This window comes from Argentina silus (assembly GCF_951799395.1).
Source record: "Argentina silus genome assembly, chromosome: 14".
Lineage (NCBI taxonomy): Eukaryota > Metazoa > Chordata > Actinopteri > Argentiniformes > Argentinidae > Argentina > Argentina silus.
In genome coordinates this window covers 15157576-15171352 of record NC_139668.1, presented here as the reverse complement: position 1 = coordinate 15171352, position 13777 = coordinate 15157576, and the positions used below count along the sequence as shown (strand labels likewise).

The 13777-nt window shown below is 44.7% G+C and overlaps 3 protein-coding genes across 6 annotated transcripts; 2 read left to right on the top strand and 1 right to left on the bottom strand.

Moving 5' to 3' along the window:
- Window positions 1-287: 287 nt before the first annotated feature.
- ebpl (EBP like) lies at window positions 288-2208 on the top strand. Its single transcript, XM_083685343.1, has 4 exons — window positions 288-501; window positions 593-662; window positions 1278-1416; window positions 1571-2208. The coding sequence occupies exons 1-4, from the start codon at window positions 322-324 to the stop codon at window positions 1812-1814; spliced, it is 633 nt and encodes a 210-aa protein (XP_083541469.1). The 5' UTR covers window positions 288-321; the 3' UTR covers window positions 1815-2208.
- Window positions 2209-2406: 198 nt separating this feature from the next.
- Window positions 2407-3827, bottom strand: arl11 (ADP-ribosylation factor-like 11). The gene is made up of 2 exons (XM_083685345.1): window positions 3359-3827; window positions 2407-3036 (listed from the first exon to the last, which is right to left on the bottom strand). The coding sequence occupies exons 1-2, from the start codon at window positions 3583-3585 to the stop codon at window positions 2730-2732; spliced, it is 534 nt and encodes a 177-aa protein (XP_083541471.1). The 5' UTR covers window positions 3586-3827; the 3' UTR covers window positions 2407-2729.
- A 1020-nt stretch (window positions 3828-4847) lies between these two features.
- rcbtb1 (regulator of chromosome condensation (RCC1) and BTB (POZ) domain containing protein 1) lies at window positions 4848-13323 on the top strand. Of its 4 annotated transcripts, none has more exons than XM_083685403.1 (12): window positions 4848-4949; window positions 5654-5894; window positions 6096-6246; window positions 6713-6879; window positions 7854-8012; window positions 8186-8293; window positions 8597-8739; window positions 9746-9936; window positions 10651-10777; window positions 11072-11223; window positions 11426-11556; window positions 11809-13323. In XM_083685403.1, the coding sequence occupies exons 2-12, from the start codon at window positions 5769-5771 to the stop codon at window positions 11947-11949; spliced, it is 1596 nt and encodes a 531-aa protein (XP_083541529.1). In that variant the 5' UTR covers window positions 4848-4949; window positions 5654-5768; the 3' UTR covers window positions 11950-13323. The 4 variants fall into 4 exon arrangements, with proteins under 4 accessions (XP_083541529.1, XP_083541527.1, XP_083541528.1 ...); XM_083685401.1 differs by having other exon boundaries at window positions 9743-9936; XM_083685402.1 differs by having other exon boundaries at window positions 4858-4917; window positions 9743-9936.
- Window positions 13324-13777: the final 454 nt, after the last annotated feature.

Genomic DNA, 13777 nt, shown 5'->3' with positions numbered 1-13777 from the left:
GGCTTAGCTAAACCCAATTTTATTAATGAACAATAACAAATGTGTTATGATCAAGTGCGACACTGTGCCATAGTCTTCCACTCATAAAACACCCGGGGAGGGAGAACAGGCGGAGTTGCGTCTCCCTTCGTAAGTCCTTCACTGTCGGCTGGAGTGGAGAGATTTCCACGACAGCCAATGATAGAGAGTTATCACGGCCTGACAGGGGCGGGGTATAACACTAGCAAATCGAGAATGGACTATTCACAAGTTCAAAGTAAGTGGTTTCCATGTATTGAGTATAGTCGTACAGTTCATTGTCGTGGTTTGCACGGTCCCGTAATGGAGGCAGAAAAGGCACCGACTCTGTTTACACCAGTGACTTTTTATTCTCTGCTCGCGTGCGCAGCCCAATTTGCTGTGGGTTACATACTTGCGCAGTTATGGGGTAGAAAATGTTCCGGTACTGACAGATGGGTCCTTGTGTGGCTTTTCTACGATGCAATTGTTCACATTACTTTGGTGAGTGAATGAGTGAGTGAGTGGGAGCTGCATCTTATCAGGAGTCGAGTCTCTATCAACTATTCATTCACTTGTTTTTTTTCTGTTACAGGAGGGTCCCTTTGTTTACATGTCACTTGTTGGAACAGTTGCAACTTCTGACAGTATTCTTGCTGAACTTTGTAAGTGTGCAACTGTGCATGGAATGCATGTTCTCCATCTCTTAAATGTGTGTGAGAACAATATACGTACACTATGTATCCTCAGTTAGTCATGTGTGACGATGGATGAAATCAACCTGGTTATCGAGCGACATCTAGCGAATATAATTGTTGCCGCAGAGATTAAACTGACAGTGTCAATGAAAGAAAGGTTCGGTATTGATATGCACCCTAGCCAGAGAATTTTACTCCCTGCACTTGTGTATGAGACGTAACAATAAACTTGCAATTTGAAAGGGATATAGTTAACCAAAATCCTGGTTAAAGGATTTGTCTAACGTTTCCATGCCTGAAAAATGTTTTCCACATTCTACACCATATTTGTTGTGTAGCTATCGTGTCTCTTATGTATTAGATGCATCATATCTAATGTGTGACAGCCTTTATTCTGTGCACAATACCCCGATGTTACCCCCTCATTGTCTCCTTTCCTTCATTGCAAATATAGGTAAATATAATGTTAGGAATGCTCCATATTGCTTTCACCTGCCTAGCCTGTATCCTTCAGATCAGGGACAATTAAGGAGAGGGAAACACTACAGTATTGATATGCACCCTCTGTTCTTCTGGCCACAGGGAAGGAGTATGGAAAGGCAGACGTGCGTTGGCTTCACTCGGATCCCACTATCGTCTCCCTTGAGCTGCTAACGGTGGTCCTGGATGGGTTCCTGGCTCTGGTGCTCGTCTACGCCATTGTCAAGGATAAACACTACAGGTGTTACTACGAATACTATTTAATACGACGGGATTATATGTACTCAGTGTATAAAAGCTAAGCTTATACTGTTCATAACCATGATGATATTCTCTATTCTGAATTCAGTAAGCTACTTAAAAAAATCGACTAACCTATTGGTCTGTTTTTTCAGGCACTTTGTCCAGATTACTCTGTGTGTGTGCGAGTTGTACGGAGGCTGGATGACATTCTGCCCTGACTGGCTGCTAGGCAGTCCCAGCCTCAACACCAGCAACTGGCTCTACCTGTGGGTCTACCTGGTCTTCTTTAATGGCGTCTGGGTGGTGGTGCCAGGACTGTTGCTATGGCAATCATGGCTATCACTCAGAAGACTTCACCCGTCCAACCAAGCCTTTTCTCAGAGGAAACAAAAATAGACTTTGTGGAGTTTAATTACATTCCATTGTGGATGACGATTTAATTTCTGTCTTCCGTAGATGTTTTTGTTTTTGTGGTCCTCTGTGGCTCAGTTGGTAGAGCATGGCGCTAACAACGCTTAGGTTGTGGGTTTGATTCCCACTGGGACCATATATACTGAAATGTATGCACTCACTGCAATGTAAGTCGCTTTGGATAAAAGCGTCAGCTAAATGGCATATGATGTTTTAGACCAATGTTTTTGCCTCAAAATTGCCTTAGAGATACAGTAACCATGAAATGTTTTGCAGCAGAGGAGCGATTTCAACAGAGGTACTATGGTAATAAATACCTGTGTAAATGTGGCTCAAACCTGTTTAGGCATGCAAAACCACTACTGGTTTTGCATGCCTAAACAGGTACTGAACATACCTGCATCATGTAGGAATGTAAACAGGAAACAGGCAATGAGTAATATCAAGTTATGTAACAAAAGCTTACAATCTTTAGTTTTCTGTCAGTTCATTGAACACAGGAGCCACACCCACTACACAGAATAGCCTAGTTGTGCAAATAGACCGACTGAGTATCAGTTAGGATTGGAACTCTCAGTTTGGTGTAGTATTTTTATTTAAGGTGCTATGCTGTCAGTGGGCAGTTATTTAGTTGCAAACAATCTATTTGTATACCATACCATATCCATTGTGTAAAAAATGAAATCACAGTGACAAGAACAAACCATATTAAAATACATTTACCAAAATGCCCTAATTTTTGAAAATTACAGTTTACAGTTGATTAAACTAGTTCAGTATCAAAGTTCCTGCAATGAATTGAGAATCCCAGTGCTTCCATAACCATTATTCCATTGGTGTACTGATCACTATATACAACTTGTCATGTGTCTCATAGTCATGTCTCCACTGACCCTCTTCTCAGCTCTTCTTGATGAGTTTGGCCACAGAGAGGAAGGCTTGTTGTAGTCCCAGGCCTTTAAGGGCACTACAGGCCTGGATCTCCCAGGCTCGGTCCTTGTAGCTGGGCAGCTCCAGCAGGTTGGACACCTCTCTTATCGTCAACGAGTTGGGGAGGTCCTTCTTGTTGGCCAGCACCATCAGAGGAACACCCTTCATGTTCTCGTCCCCCAGGACCTTCTTTAAAGCCTTCTGGGCCTCTGGCATACGGGCCCGTTCACTGCTGTCCACCACGAACACCATTGCCTTGCAGCCCTCCAGGTAGTACCTGATAATACAACATCTTTAGCGTAGTGCTCCACAATCATTGTCCTGGAGTTTTGCTCTAGAGCCTAAAATGCCTGGTTCAACTAATCAAGAACATGATGAGAAGTTGAAGCAGGTGTGTTCATTATTGGTAGAACACTGAATTTGAACACATACAGAATACTAGAAGCATTCTAGAACATACATACATTCATACATACTAGAAGCCACTTTCAGTTAACACAGAGGAACATCACAGCCATGTTTTTAATCAAACTCACAACCTTTATCCTACTAGCATCATGCTCCAACCAACCGAGCAAGAGGAACCACAGGTTTATTACCTCCAGTTGGGCCTCATCTCGCCCTGCCCGCCCACGTCCCACACGGTCAGAGCAGTCTTCTTGTCCAGCTCCAGAGTCCCCACGTTAAAGCCCACGGTGGGGGAAGTCTCCATGAACATCCCTGTCTGGAGCCGGGAGAGAAGGGTGGATTTTCCTGCAGAGTCCAGGCCCATCAGAACCACCTGGACTGGCTTGTTGATGTTCCCCTTGGATAAGCCGAGTCCCATTATGGACACTCCAGACTAGGCTGAGGCTTGTTGGAAAAACAAATCCTGCAGTCCCTCCACTGCTCCTCTTGAACGATGAATGTTAGTTAGTTCCTGATCTGTTTATGCTTTGCATTGACAGCAGGAAAGACCGACATAGAGTGTATAATCCTCTGGTTGTATTTAAAACAAACGCCATGCCATTCTGAAAAATAGATCACGCCAGCTAGCGTGAGTGAAGACTGCCAGGTGTACTCACTCACTCCCTTAAAGTGAGCGCAGGGACCCACAGAAGCCTTTCACCAATCAAACATGACCATGTGATTAAAAACCAGTTCTTCCAGATTTTTGTGTGGGAGTGCCTTCTTTTGGGTTTGTTGCTACTAGCTACATAAAGCCCAGTTGAAGGGCTTTATGTACTCTTGTCATTTATCTGATAACACACAGATCAGTGACCAGCTAAAGATTTGGTGGGAAGGAGGATGCATTTATCAAGGCCTTTCCAAGGTCACTACAGGACAAGCACCTGGTTAACCCAACACACACACGCACACACCCAAGTGTTGAAATGGAAGTGATTGATTGGAACTCACTGACATGAAAAGGTCATTTGAGTGCAGCTTAAACATTGACCAATCTGATTTAGGTGCATGTGATTTGACCTTAAAACTACAAATGATGCTCTTAGCGAAGCAAAAGCAAAGTTGTACTGCTCAACAGAAAAATCAATCTGTGTAAGACTAAAGCTTTCTTTAGGGGTTCAATTTATCAGAGGATTGTTTCATGTCACTATCCATAGGTTTAACAACAACCTGTAACAACATGAACGTCCGGCAAACACCCGGTGAGAACATGATACAACTGGAAAACACTGTAAGTCTTGTTCTTATCATATATTGTTCTTTTTGGGTTAACACAATGGGTTAACGGGTTAATCTTTTGTCTTTAGCTGTTATAATGACAATGTTAATATAATCTATTCTTTACACTGTTTCTGAACATTTCCTGCATGTCCTTAGATTTGGTAATCATAATGTATGATCAAATATTTGTTGTGACTTTAACTGTAGTATAGATTCTGTTTTCTAAACACAACTTTTCACCACATAAATAGGAATTGAACAATAGAAATATAAAATATAAAGTCTATTTTCTTTTTCTTTTCATTTTCTAAAAATAGTTTAATATGGTATTATTCTGATGAGTCACTTGGCCGGTCAGAATTTGGTGAAATTAATTTTTGTCCACCGGAAGCCGCACATGAGCCGGTGACGTCAGTCTGTTTCCATTGAGAGCGCAAGAAGCAACTTGCCTTTTTCACAACGTTGTCTACGAATTGACATCTTTATTCCGGTAATTTTGTTCCCAAATCTGATTAATTTGAGGTAGGCAATAATCTGGTCATTTAATCTGTCTTTCTTGTTTTCTCCTCTCAGTTTACTTGATGCTATGATGATGGAGACAAGTTTTAGGTACGGGTAGCAAGTGAAGCTAGCTTTTTTTTTGCTAGTTACTTGGCGCTGAGTCTGATTTGTTGTTGGCTTGTTAGAAGGATAACCTGCATTTACCTTTCCTGAATCAATGCTATGTGCTGCTCAAGTAGAGTGCAAAGTATGCTGATGTAGTTGATGTACGTAGTAGTTAACTATAACCGTAAGATTGCTGGGAAGGTAAACAAGCTAGCTTGCCTGACAGGATGCTATGTTATAATGTCGCATTACTGCTGCTGGATAAATCGACTGAAGCACCGGTGTCATGTCATGCATACTGCAATGTTTCTGATGGGTTAGACAACTTCCACTTGCATGTTGTCATATGCATGGCCAACTAATCTTTGTGTGTTTTATTGAGTTATTGTAGGTAAGTAGGCAATGTTAATGCCCCATTCCACAAGCCTTTGTGAGGTTGACAACCTTTTTCTGTCAACAGCTTATTTTAAACCAGGATATCCCAGCATATGAACAAAAGTATAAACAAGGATATCCTATTGAGATCTTGTCATTGTAGATCTGACATTTGTATCCCTGTGTCAGATATACAAAGATTAAACGTCACTTTTTTGTTGGTTATTTTGTCTGGTCCTATCAAGTGGTGTCAGTGGTAGCCTCACATCCTCTGCTCCTGCCATCCCTCCTGCCACTGTTCCTGCCCACACCCCCTGTCCTACCCCTCCACCACGGCGAGGGAGGGTGAGGTACCCAGCCATGGTGGACATGACCAAGTGGCCCCTCTTCACTCTGCTGGGGGCTCCAGAGGTCTCCACCATCCGACAGGCCTGCGTCTATGGCAGCTCTGCCAACGAGGCCATTTACATCACCCACAGCGACGAGGTGAGACTGAGTGTGTGTCCAGAAGCAGTCGGCTTCACAAGACTTTAGTTAAAACCAGTTTGAATGAACATCCTCTGTCCAAAACCCCTGCCTTATTTGTGTTTACAGATCTGACAGGGCCGGGAACGGAAATGTATAAATGTCTGTCCATGATTATTTTCCAGACAGTGTTTTAAATTATGCTGTCTTTGACCGTGGCAGGTGTTTGTGTTTGGGCTGAACTGCAGTAACTGCCTGGGTACAGGGGACAGCCAGAGCACCATCGTACCAAAGAAACTAGACTTCCTTAAGGGGAAGAAGGTGGTCAGTCTGAGCTACGGCAGTGGACCACATGTCTTACTCGCTACAGAGGGTATGTCCACCCTCCCTGCATGTCCACCCGTCCTGTGTGTCCACCCGTCCTGTGTGTCCACCCGTCCTGTGTGTCCGCCCTTCCTGCGTGTCCGCCCTTCCTGCCCCAGCTTTAGAAAGTGACAAAATCCAAAGACTTTGTTATACGCTGCTACCAATTCTCAGTGGTACAGTTCAAGTTGTGTTACCTGTGAAAACAGAGTGCTGCGGGTTTGATATCAGGAAGAAACGGCTGTGAGTGACCCCCAAATGTGTGACCCTCTGCTTGGCTTTCCAGGTTCATGACAAACTGTACAAGTGGTTGAATGTTGATTGGTGGAGGTGAAATGTGTTCCTTGTACTGTGTGTATGGTAAATTAAACCATTATGTTGTTATGCTGTATCGTGAAGCTTGCCCAAAAAGCTCTTTGTTCATTTGGCCTGTGGGTGTGGGTGTGTGTGTGTGTGTGGGTGTGTGTTTCTTACAGAGGGGGAGTTGTTTGCTTGGGGGCACAACGGATACAGCCAGCTGGGAAACGGGAGCACAAACCAGGGAGTGTCGCCTATCCTGGTGTCAGCTAGCCTGCAGAACAAGAAAGTGACTGAGGTGGCCTGTGGCTCGCATCACTCCCTGGCACTGACACATGACGGAGAGGTGAGCGGAGTCTGGCATAACACTGACGCACACCGGAAGCCCTCTTGAAACATTTCAATCCATTTCAAGTAGTCGAGGTGGGAGGTCAGGAAGACCAGATCTGTAGAGTGGAGATCATGTCCACAAGTTGGTTTGAGCCAGACACTACAGCTTTTTGCTAATCTTCCCAGGATAAGCTTCTGTTAATCCGTAGTCGTTCAGAATAAACAATCATGGGAGCTCTGTACTCTACGTTTCCATCTGCAACAACCTAAATGTTGCCGATGAATAATTCCCTGCACTGCTCACTACTTGGCTGTCTCTTTAACACTAATCAGGTTATTTTTAGCTCAGCAGGGGTATTATCTTTGGCCAGGCTAGCTGGATCTAACCTTCAGCCCAGTCAGACAGAGGTGGAAGTGGAAAGAGTTGATATGAAATTGAATGTACTGACATCCAATTACTTTATACTACATTGGTTACCCACAGTCAAGCTGGCAAAGCTACAGATAATTTATTATTATTATTGTTATTATTTTTCGGGGGTTTGTCAACGACGTACGACTGTTGTCACTCGCATGGCACGGTCAGAAGGGGTTGTGTTCACACCGTGTTGGTTCCTCTAGCTCTCCTTTTGTTCTACACATACATGTTCCGTTGTATCCTTATTCTTGAGGCAGCACGTTTGCCAATCCCCCCCTCCCCTCCCCCAACAGATCTCTTAGCTGCTTAGCAAGCTAAGGGAAGAACGCTGATTGTGTACCCTCAGGTTTTGACTGGGTCTGGTTGTCTGCTTCCTATTGATGCCCTGATTCACAACCATGTTTATTTACGTAGGATAAAGTTGCCCCTAGATGTTGATCAAAGGTCAGTTTGTGCATTCTGGGCTAGTGGTTAAGGTTAGGATTGGGGAAGAGTGAGGTGTGTGTGTGTGTGTGTGTGTGTGTGTAATGGCAAGTTAACATATCTGTGTGTGTGTGTGTGTCCTACTTCAGGTTTTTGCCTGGGGCTATAACAACTGTGGCCAGGTGGGGTCGGGGTCCACGGCCAACCAGCCCACCCCCCGCAGAGTGGCCAGCTGTCTGCAGGGCAAAAATGTGACGGGCATCGCCTGTGGGCAGACCTCCTCCATGGCTGTCGTGGATAATGGAGAGGTGAGTTACAGCCCCTCCTCGCTCTGATTTACAACGGTGAGGAGAGGGATTGAAGGAGCTAATCAGAAACCGAGGATGATGAGGAAAACGTTCTCAATCTGCTGTAGTACTGTGTGACAAAGGAACATAATGAAACACAATGAAAACATACTCCTATGTCTTCTGTGTTCCAGGTGTTTGGCTGGGGATATAACGGGAATGGGCAGCTGGGAGTGGGTAACAACGGTAACCAGCTGACCCCCTGCCGCCTCGCAGGGCTGCAGGGCCTCTGTGTGCTCCAGGTAAGGAAGGAGGACCTGTCCCCCCGTCTACCCCCTGAGTGGTCTACCCAGGACCCACTACTCAAACACTGACACCTCTGGGCTTAACCCCATTAGCACACACACTGATACAGCCAGTTATTTTCTCCACCCCTAACCGTTGTTAGGGTGAGGGGCACAGCGTGCTGATGTCGGAGCTGTATCTTCTACTTCAAGCTCTCACCCGAAAAGCTTGAGGTAGAAAAATGCACAAATGGAATAGAGCCCTGTCCGTTTTCTGTGAAGTCCCGCTGTGGGAGTCCTGCCTGTGTCCTCGACTTTCAGATAGCGTCTGGCTACGCACACTCACTGGCACTAACAGACGAGGGCTTGCTGTATGCCTGGGGAGCTAACACCTACGGCCAGCTGGGCACGGGCAACAAGAGCAACCAGATGAGTCCTGTCCAGATCATGGCCGAGAAGGAGAGGTAAGAGAGAGCTATAGAGTTCGTCCTAATAGTCTACACTCCTCCCTTCTTCTTCACCTGTGCTGCTCTGAGGTCACCAGAGAGATGTTGCTACATGGAACATCAATAAGAACCCGTAGATGGATCAACTACCATAGAGCCATGACTATTTTCTCTCTCCTATTTGTTTTCCCAAAGCATACTATGTGTATGTCTGCGTACTATAGCACAGCAGTGGTCCATAGACTGGACCAATCTGCTGTCACAGTAGTTCGTTCATATTGTCTCTGTTACAATGGATCTGAGTTAGAATGGAGAGGGGAGAGACGGAGTAATACATTATTTTAGGGACAGGGGTACAAATGTTTTTTTTTAGTTTTTTTTTAATCCTTTCCATCTCACACAGGGCTTTTTCTAAAGCCATGACAGATTGTTGTCCAGTATGTAAGGTTTAAAGGGTGCAATTTAATTAATCATTTCTTTCATTCTACCTGTTATAACTGTTTTCTGTCCCTGTCTCTGAATGTTCTTTGACGTAGCACCCCCCTGAATAAACCCTAGGTTGGCGTTCCCAACAAGCTGCTGGAGAAAGAGTGCCATGCAAGCAGGCCTCTGTGTAACACCACATTGTCCTTGACAACAGACAAAGAACACGAGACATTTGTCCTGTTAGCAGTTTCCTGTCACACTTCCCGCTTGTTGTGTTTCTTTCCCCCCCATCTTAAAGGGGAGTTTCTTTTCCCCCCATCTTAAAGGGGAGTTCAGAGAGAAGCTCCCTCCCAGTAGGCAGGGTTCCTTGAGACCTATTGTTGCTCTATGCTCAGCCCAGGAAGTGAACTAAGAATAGCTTGGATGTAAAAGCAGGACAAAGAGACATGTGGCACGGAGAGGTTTTGCCTGCACACACCCTTTAGTCTGTACAGTATAATGTAACAGTGCATACACGTTTGTGCCTGTGTTTGTAAAACACTGACACCCCCCCCCCCCCCCACCCTGGCACCCCCCCCACCCCTTTCTTTCCCAGCAGGATAGTGGAGATTGCTGCGTGCCACTCCACACACACGTCTGCAGCCAAGACCCAGAGCGGCCAGGTGTACATGTGGGGTCAGTGCAGGGGTCAGTCCATCATCCTGCCTCACCTCACACACTTCTCCGCTACTGACGATGTCTTCGCCTGCTTCGCCACCCCCGCCGTCATGTGGAGGCTGCTCGCCACGGGTGAGGTGAAGGGAGGCTCACAGTTCAGTGGTCCTCTGTGGCTCAGGTGGCTCAGCTGGTAGAGCGCTAACAACGCTTAGGTTGTGGGTTCGATTCCCGCTGGGACCATATATATATATATATATATATATATATATATATATATATATATATATATATATATATACTAAAAAAAATACACTCACTGCGGTGTAAGTCGCTTTGGGTAAAAGTGTCAGCTAAATGGCAGATATTATTATTATTATATTTTATATTATATTATTATATAGTTCAACATGCCCCCGACCTCGTGACATAGGATCTGATCATTTTCATGCTGCTAATGATAAAAAGGTGAAGCATGTAGTTTTGCGTCTTTTAGAAAGCGCTTTTCAGGACCAAAAAAAACACTGATTGTAAAATGAAACTTTTCTTTCAAGGGATCTCATTGCCTGATCGCTACCGCTTTAAACATGATCATTACAACCATTTAAAAAAAGCTTGAATGTTTTAACATATTGGACCTTTTTCAGGTTAGGATCTGGAGGTTCGGGTAACGTAGCTCTAGATGATCTTTCCCCCCCTAATCCTAACGTGATTGATCAGTAACATGGCAAACCTCTGAGCCTGTATGAGTGTTCTGGAGCGTGTGGTTATAACCCTAAGGAAGCCTGTCTGGTGTTCTGGAGCGTGTGGTTATAACCCTAAGGAAGCCTGTCTGGTGTTCTGTCCTAGAGCATGATGATTTCCTCACCGTGGCCCAGTCCCTGAGGAAAGAGTTCGACAGCCCAGAGACGGCCGACCTCAAGTTCAGTGTCGACGGGAAATTCATCCACGTCCACAAGGCGGTGCTCAAGATCAGGTGATCTGACTGGAGGAGCTCTTCTGCTGTGTAACCCCCCCCTAGGGTGCATCTGAATAGTCTAAAGTGGCTTCTTTTCCTCGTCTTCTCCGCTCCATTTGCGTTGAAAAGACAGAATAAGTCAAAGTGGTATGGCAATATTTCCCTCTCTGCCATTTAGTTCCTTAGGTCTTTAGTACAGGTTATAGGAAAGAGACAATGAGAATTAGCCACTTTAAATGATTAGTATTTCCCAGGTTCAGGTTAGGGTTAGGTTTAGTTGCAATCTAAAACATTTGTCGTCGTTCCTGGCAGATGTGAACACTTCCGCTCCATGTTCCAGTCCCACTGGACGGAGGACATGAAGGAGGTGATAGAGATAGACCAGTTCTCCTACCCTGTCTACCGCTCCTTCCTGGAGTTCCTCTACACGGACCACGTAGACCTGCCTCCGGAGGACGCCATTGGTGAGTTCTAGTGTTGTAGTGTTATCCTGAGCTACTTCAACTGACGTGGCTAAAGGCACAATCTTTAAAGTACACACACACACTCGTAACGCCACGAAGTGGTTGTTGCTTAACACTGTCATACCGTGTGTGTGTGTGTGTGTGTGTGTGTGTGTGTGTGTGTGTGTGTGTGTGTGTGTGTGTGTGTGTGTGTGTGGGGCAGGGCTGTTGGACCTGGCAACGTCCTACTGTGAGAACCGTCTGAAGCGGCTGTGCCAGCACATCATCAAGAGGGGCATCACTGTGGAGAACGCCTTCTCTCTGCTGTCCGCTGCCGTCAGATACGACGCTGAGGTGAGAGACCGGAGCAGACAGACACGCCTGTGTCACAACAGAGGCCGCAAGGCTCTCAGAGCAGTTTCCAGAAAGCCTCATGGCACTAAGCAAAGACATATTTCATCCATCGCCTAGATTATCTTATTGCTACAAAGCTTTTTGGGAGACTCACCCCTAGATCCTGTCATACCTGTCTGAATATACCTGTGCTTGTACAGCTCAGTATACAGCCATGTCATACAACATGTCTGTTTATCTCTCCCCTGCTAGGACCTGGAGGAGTTTTGCTTTAAGTTCTGTGTGAACCACCTGACAGAGGTGACCCGGACCGCAGCCTTCTGGCAGATCGACGGGAACATGCTCAAAGAGTTCATCTGTCGAGCCAGCCGCTGCGGCGCCTTCAAGAACTGACAACAAACAGCCCAGTCAGAGGCCGTGTGAGGGAGGCCCGACGAACACGTCCTAAACCAAGACAAGACAGCGCGGGCACTCTTCCATCAGATCCGATGACGTCGACACTTGTCCATTGTAGCTTGGCATTGACCCAATGTGCCGGGTCATCTAGTGATCACCGGCCACTTTCTGTTACAAAGCCAGAGGAGGAGGTCAAAGCAGAGGGTCCAGTCTGCCACGGCACCTGCTCCTCCACACTGACCGGCAGCGCTTTGGGGAGGGGAGGAGCAGCCATCACATCAGCGGCCATCATCAGTCACTGCATATATATATATTCATTGTTTATGGCTGGCAGATGTTTGATTGGTTTGACTCTATTTAGCTAGAGATGGGCTCTGTTACAGAACTGAACTCCTACTGTCTTTGGTACTGGGCTGCACCAATATCTTTACAGGTCACAGGTCACACATTGATCTGTATGGGTATTATTACCGATACTTCTGCACATGAAAGTTTTGTACTCCTCTATTTAAGGTCAGATTTTAGAAAGAGAGAGATGTAACAGAGAGGTTGAGCTTGTGATGGTTCAGAGCCTGTGACTGAGTTGATTAAATTGTGGTTTGTATATTGTGTGTGTGATGCAGTGGATTAACAGTGGATGAGCATTTGACACAGTTAGACCCTGAATATGAACTTGTTTTGTCAAATTCAAAGGGCTTAGGGGTTTTGTGGGTATGAGATTAGTGGCACAAAGCATGCCATGACCAAACGGAGTCTGTCAACATGTATTCAAACAGGAGGGTGTTATGTAATGCAAAACTGAGCAGGAACTTGGTTTCAAACCTTTCCTATCTTTTTTCCTTTTGGGTAAAAATGTAGCATATACAGTACAACTTGTTCCTGTACTTTTGTGTTGTCTTGAAACTGTTTTATGATTTTTTTTTATAGTTAACCTTTCGTTTAGCATTTTGTACTTTTATTTGCTGTATTCCTGAGGTTGACATTTTGGTTGAGTATGTCCAACAATATTTTGCTTAAGTTGCTCTTGTAATATAACATTCTGTGAAATGTTTTTCATGGTTGAATTTGTGAGCGACCAAATAATAATTCCAAAGTGAGGATTTATATGACAGTATTGAGTTTAATGCCTTTTAGAAAATTCTTTTAGAAGTCATTTGCTGCTGTGATTGACTGTTTCTTTGTAACTACAGCAGTGTAGTCAGCTTTATTTGCAATGTAAGGATGTGCAATGAATTTGCCACAATTTTTCAAGTTATTGGAAACAACCACTTTTGAATAAATGTATGTACTCATGCCTAAAAGGTGACTTTTTCGATTTCTGGGTGATAGTTTAAACTATAATTTTGAAAACAATGTTAAGGTATTCTATATGAAAATAAAGAATGCACATTAATTGAATCAAGAAAAGAACTTGATTAAACTCAGTTTTGGGATTAGTTGATGCACAGAGAATTTGAATGGTTTGCTTGAACCCTCTTTGTGCACCAGAGACAGTCTATTGACACCTTCCAGGTACATTTGGTCTTTATTTTCAGATTCCAGGGGTGCGTTCGGATTGTCTAGAATTTCCTTCCTTCCTTTTCTTTGTAACTGTAACTTGATCTCGCAAGCAAAAGTCTGAGCGAGGTCAAGGAGAGGTTATAAGGAAAGGAAAAGGGTGAATTTTCCAAAAGCAAACCTCGTATCAGTAAGAATCGATGATGTCATACACATAATTTTGTTGCTGTCTAAAGGCAATCGAGATTTATTTAAAATGTGAAATCTGCAGCGTTCAGTATTGTAGGGCGCGCCTGTGGCTTTGCGTATGTGGTTTAGTTTATCATTT

What these genes read in the sequence shown, in the direction of transcription:
- ebpl (XM_083685343.1), top strand. Translation starts at nt 322, where the DNA reads ATGGAGGCAGAAAAGGCACCGACTCTGTTTACACCAGTGACTTTTTAT. An exon ending in CAATTGTTCACATTACTTTG is followed by an intron (nt 502 to 592) that starts GTGAGTGAATGA and finishes TTTCTGTTACAG; the next exon opens with GAGGGTCCCTTTGTTTACAT. An exon ending in GTCAAGGATAAACACTACAG is followed by an intron (nt 1,417 to 1,570) that starts GTGTTACTACGA and finishes CTGTTTTTTCAG; the next exon opens with GCACTTTGTCCAGATTACTC.
- arl11 (XM_083685345.1), bottom strand. Translation starts at nt 3,585, where the DNA reads ATGGGACTCGGCTTATCCAAGGGGAACATCAACAAGCCAGTCCAGGTG. An exon ending in GAGATGAGGCCCAACTGGAG is followed by an intron (nt 3,037 to 3,358) that starts GTAATAAACCTG and finishes TTGTATTATCAG; the next exon opens with GTACTACCTGGAGGGCTGCA.
- rcbtb1 (XM_083685401.1), top strand. Translation starts at nt 5,769, where the DNA reads ATGGTGGACATGACCAAGTGGCCCCTCTTCACTCTGCTGGGGGCTCCA. An exon ending in CACTGACACATGACGGAGAG is followed by an intron (nt 6,880 to 7,853) that starts GTGAGCGGAGTC and finishes GTCCTACTTCAG; the next exon opens with GTTTTTGCCTGGGGCTATAA. An exon ending in GCCTCCGGAGGACGCCATTG is followed by an intron (nt 11,224 to 11,425) that starts GTGAGTTCTAGT and finishes TGTGTGGGGCAG; the next exon opens with GGCTGTTGGACCTGGCAACG.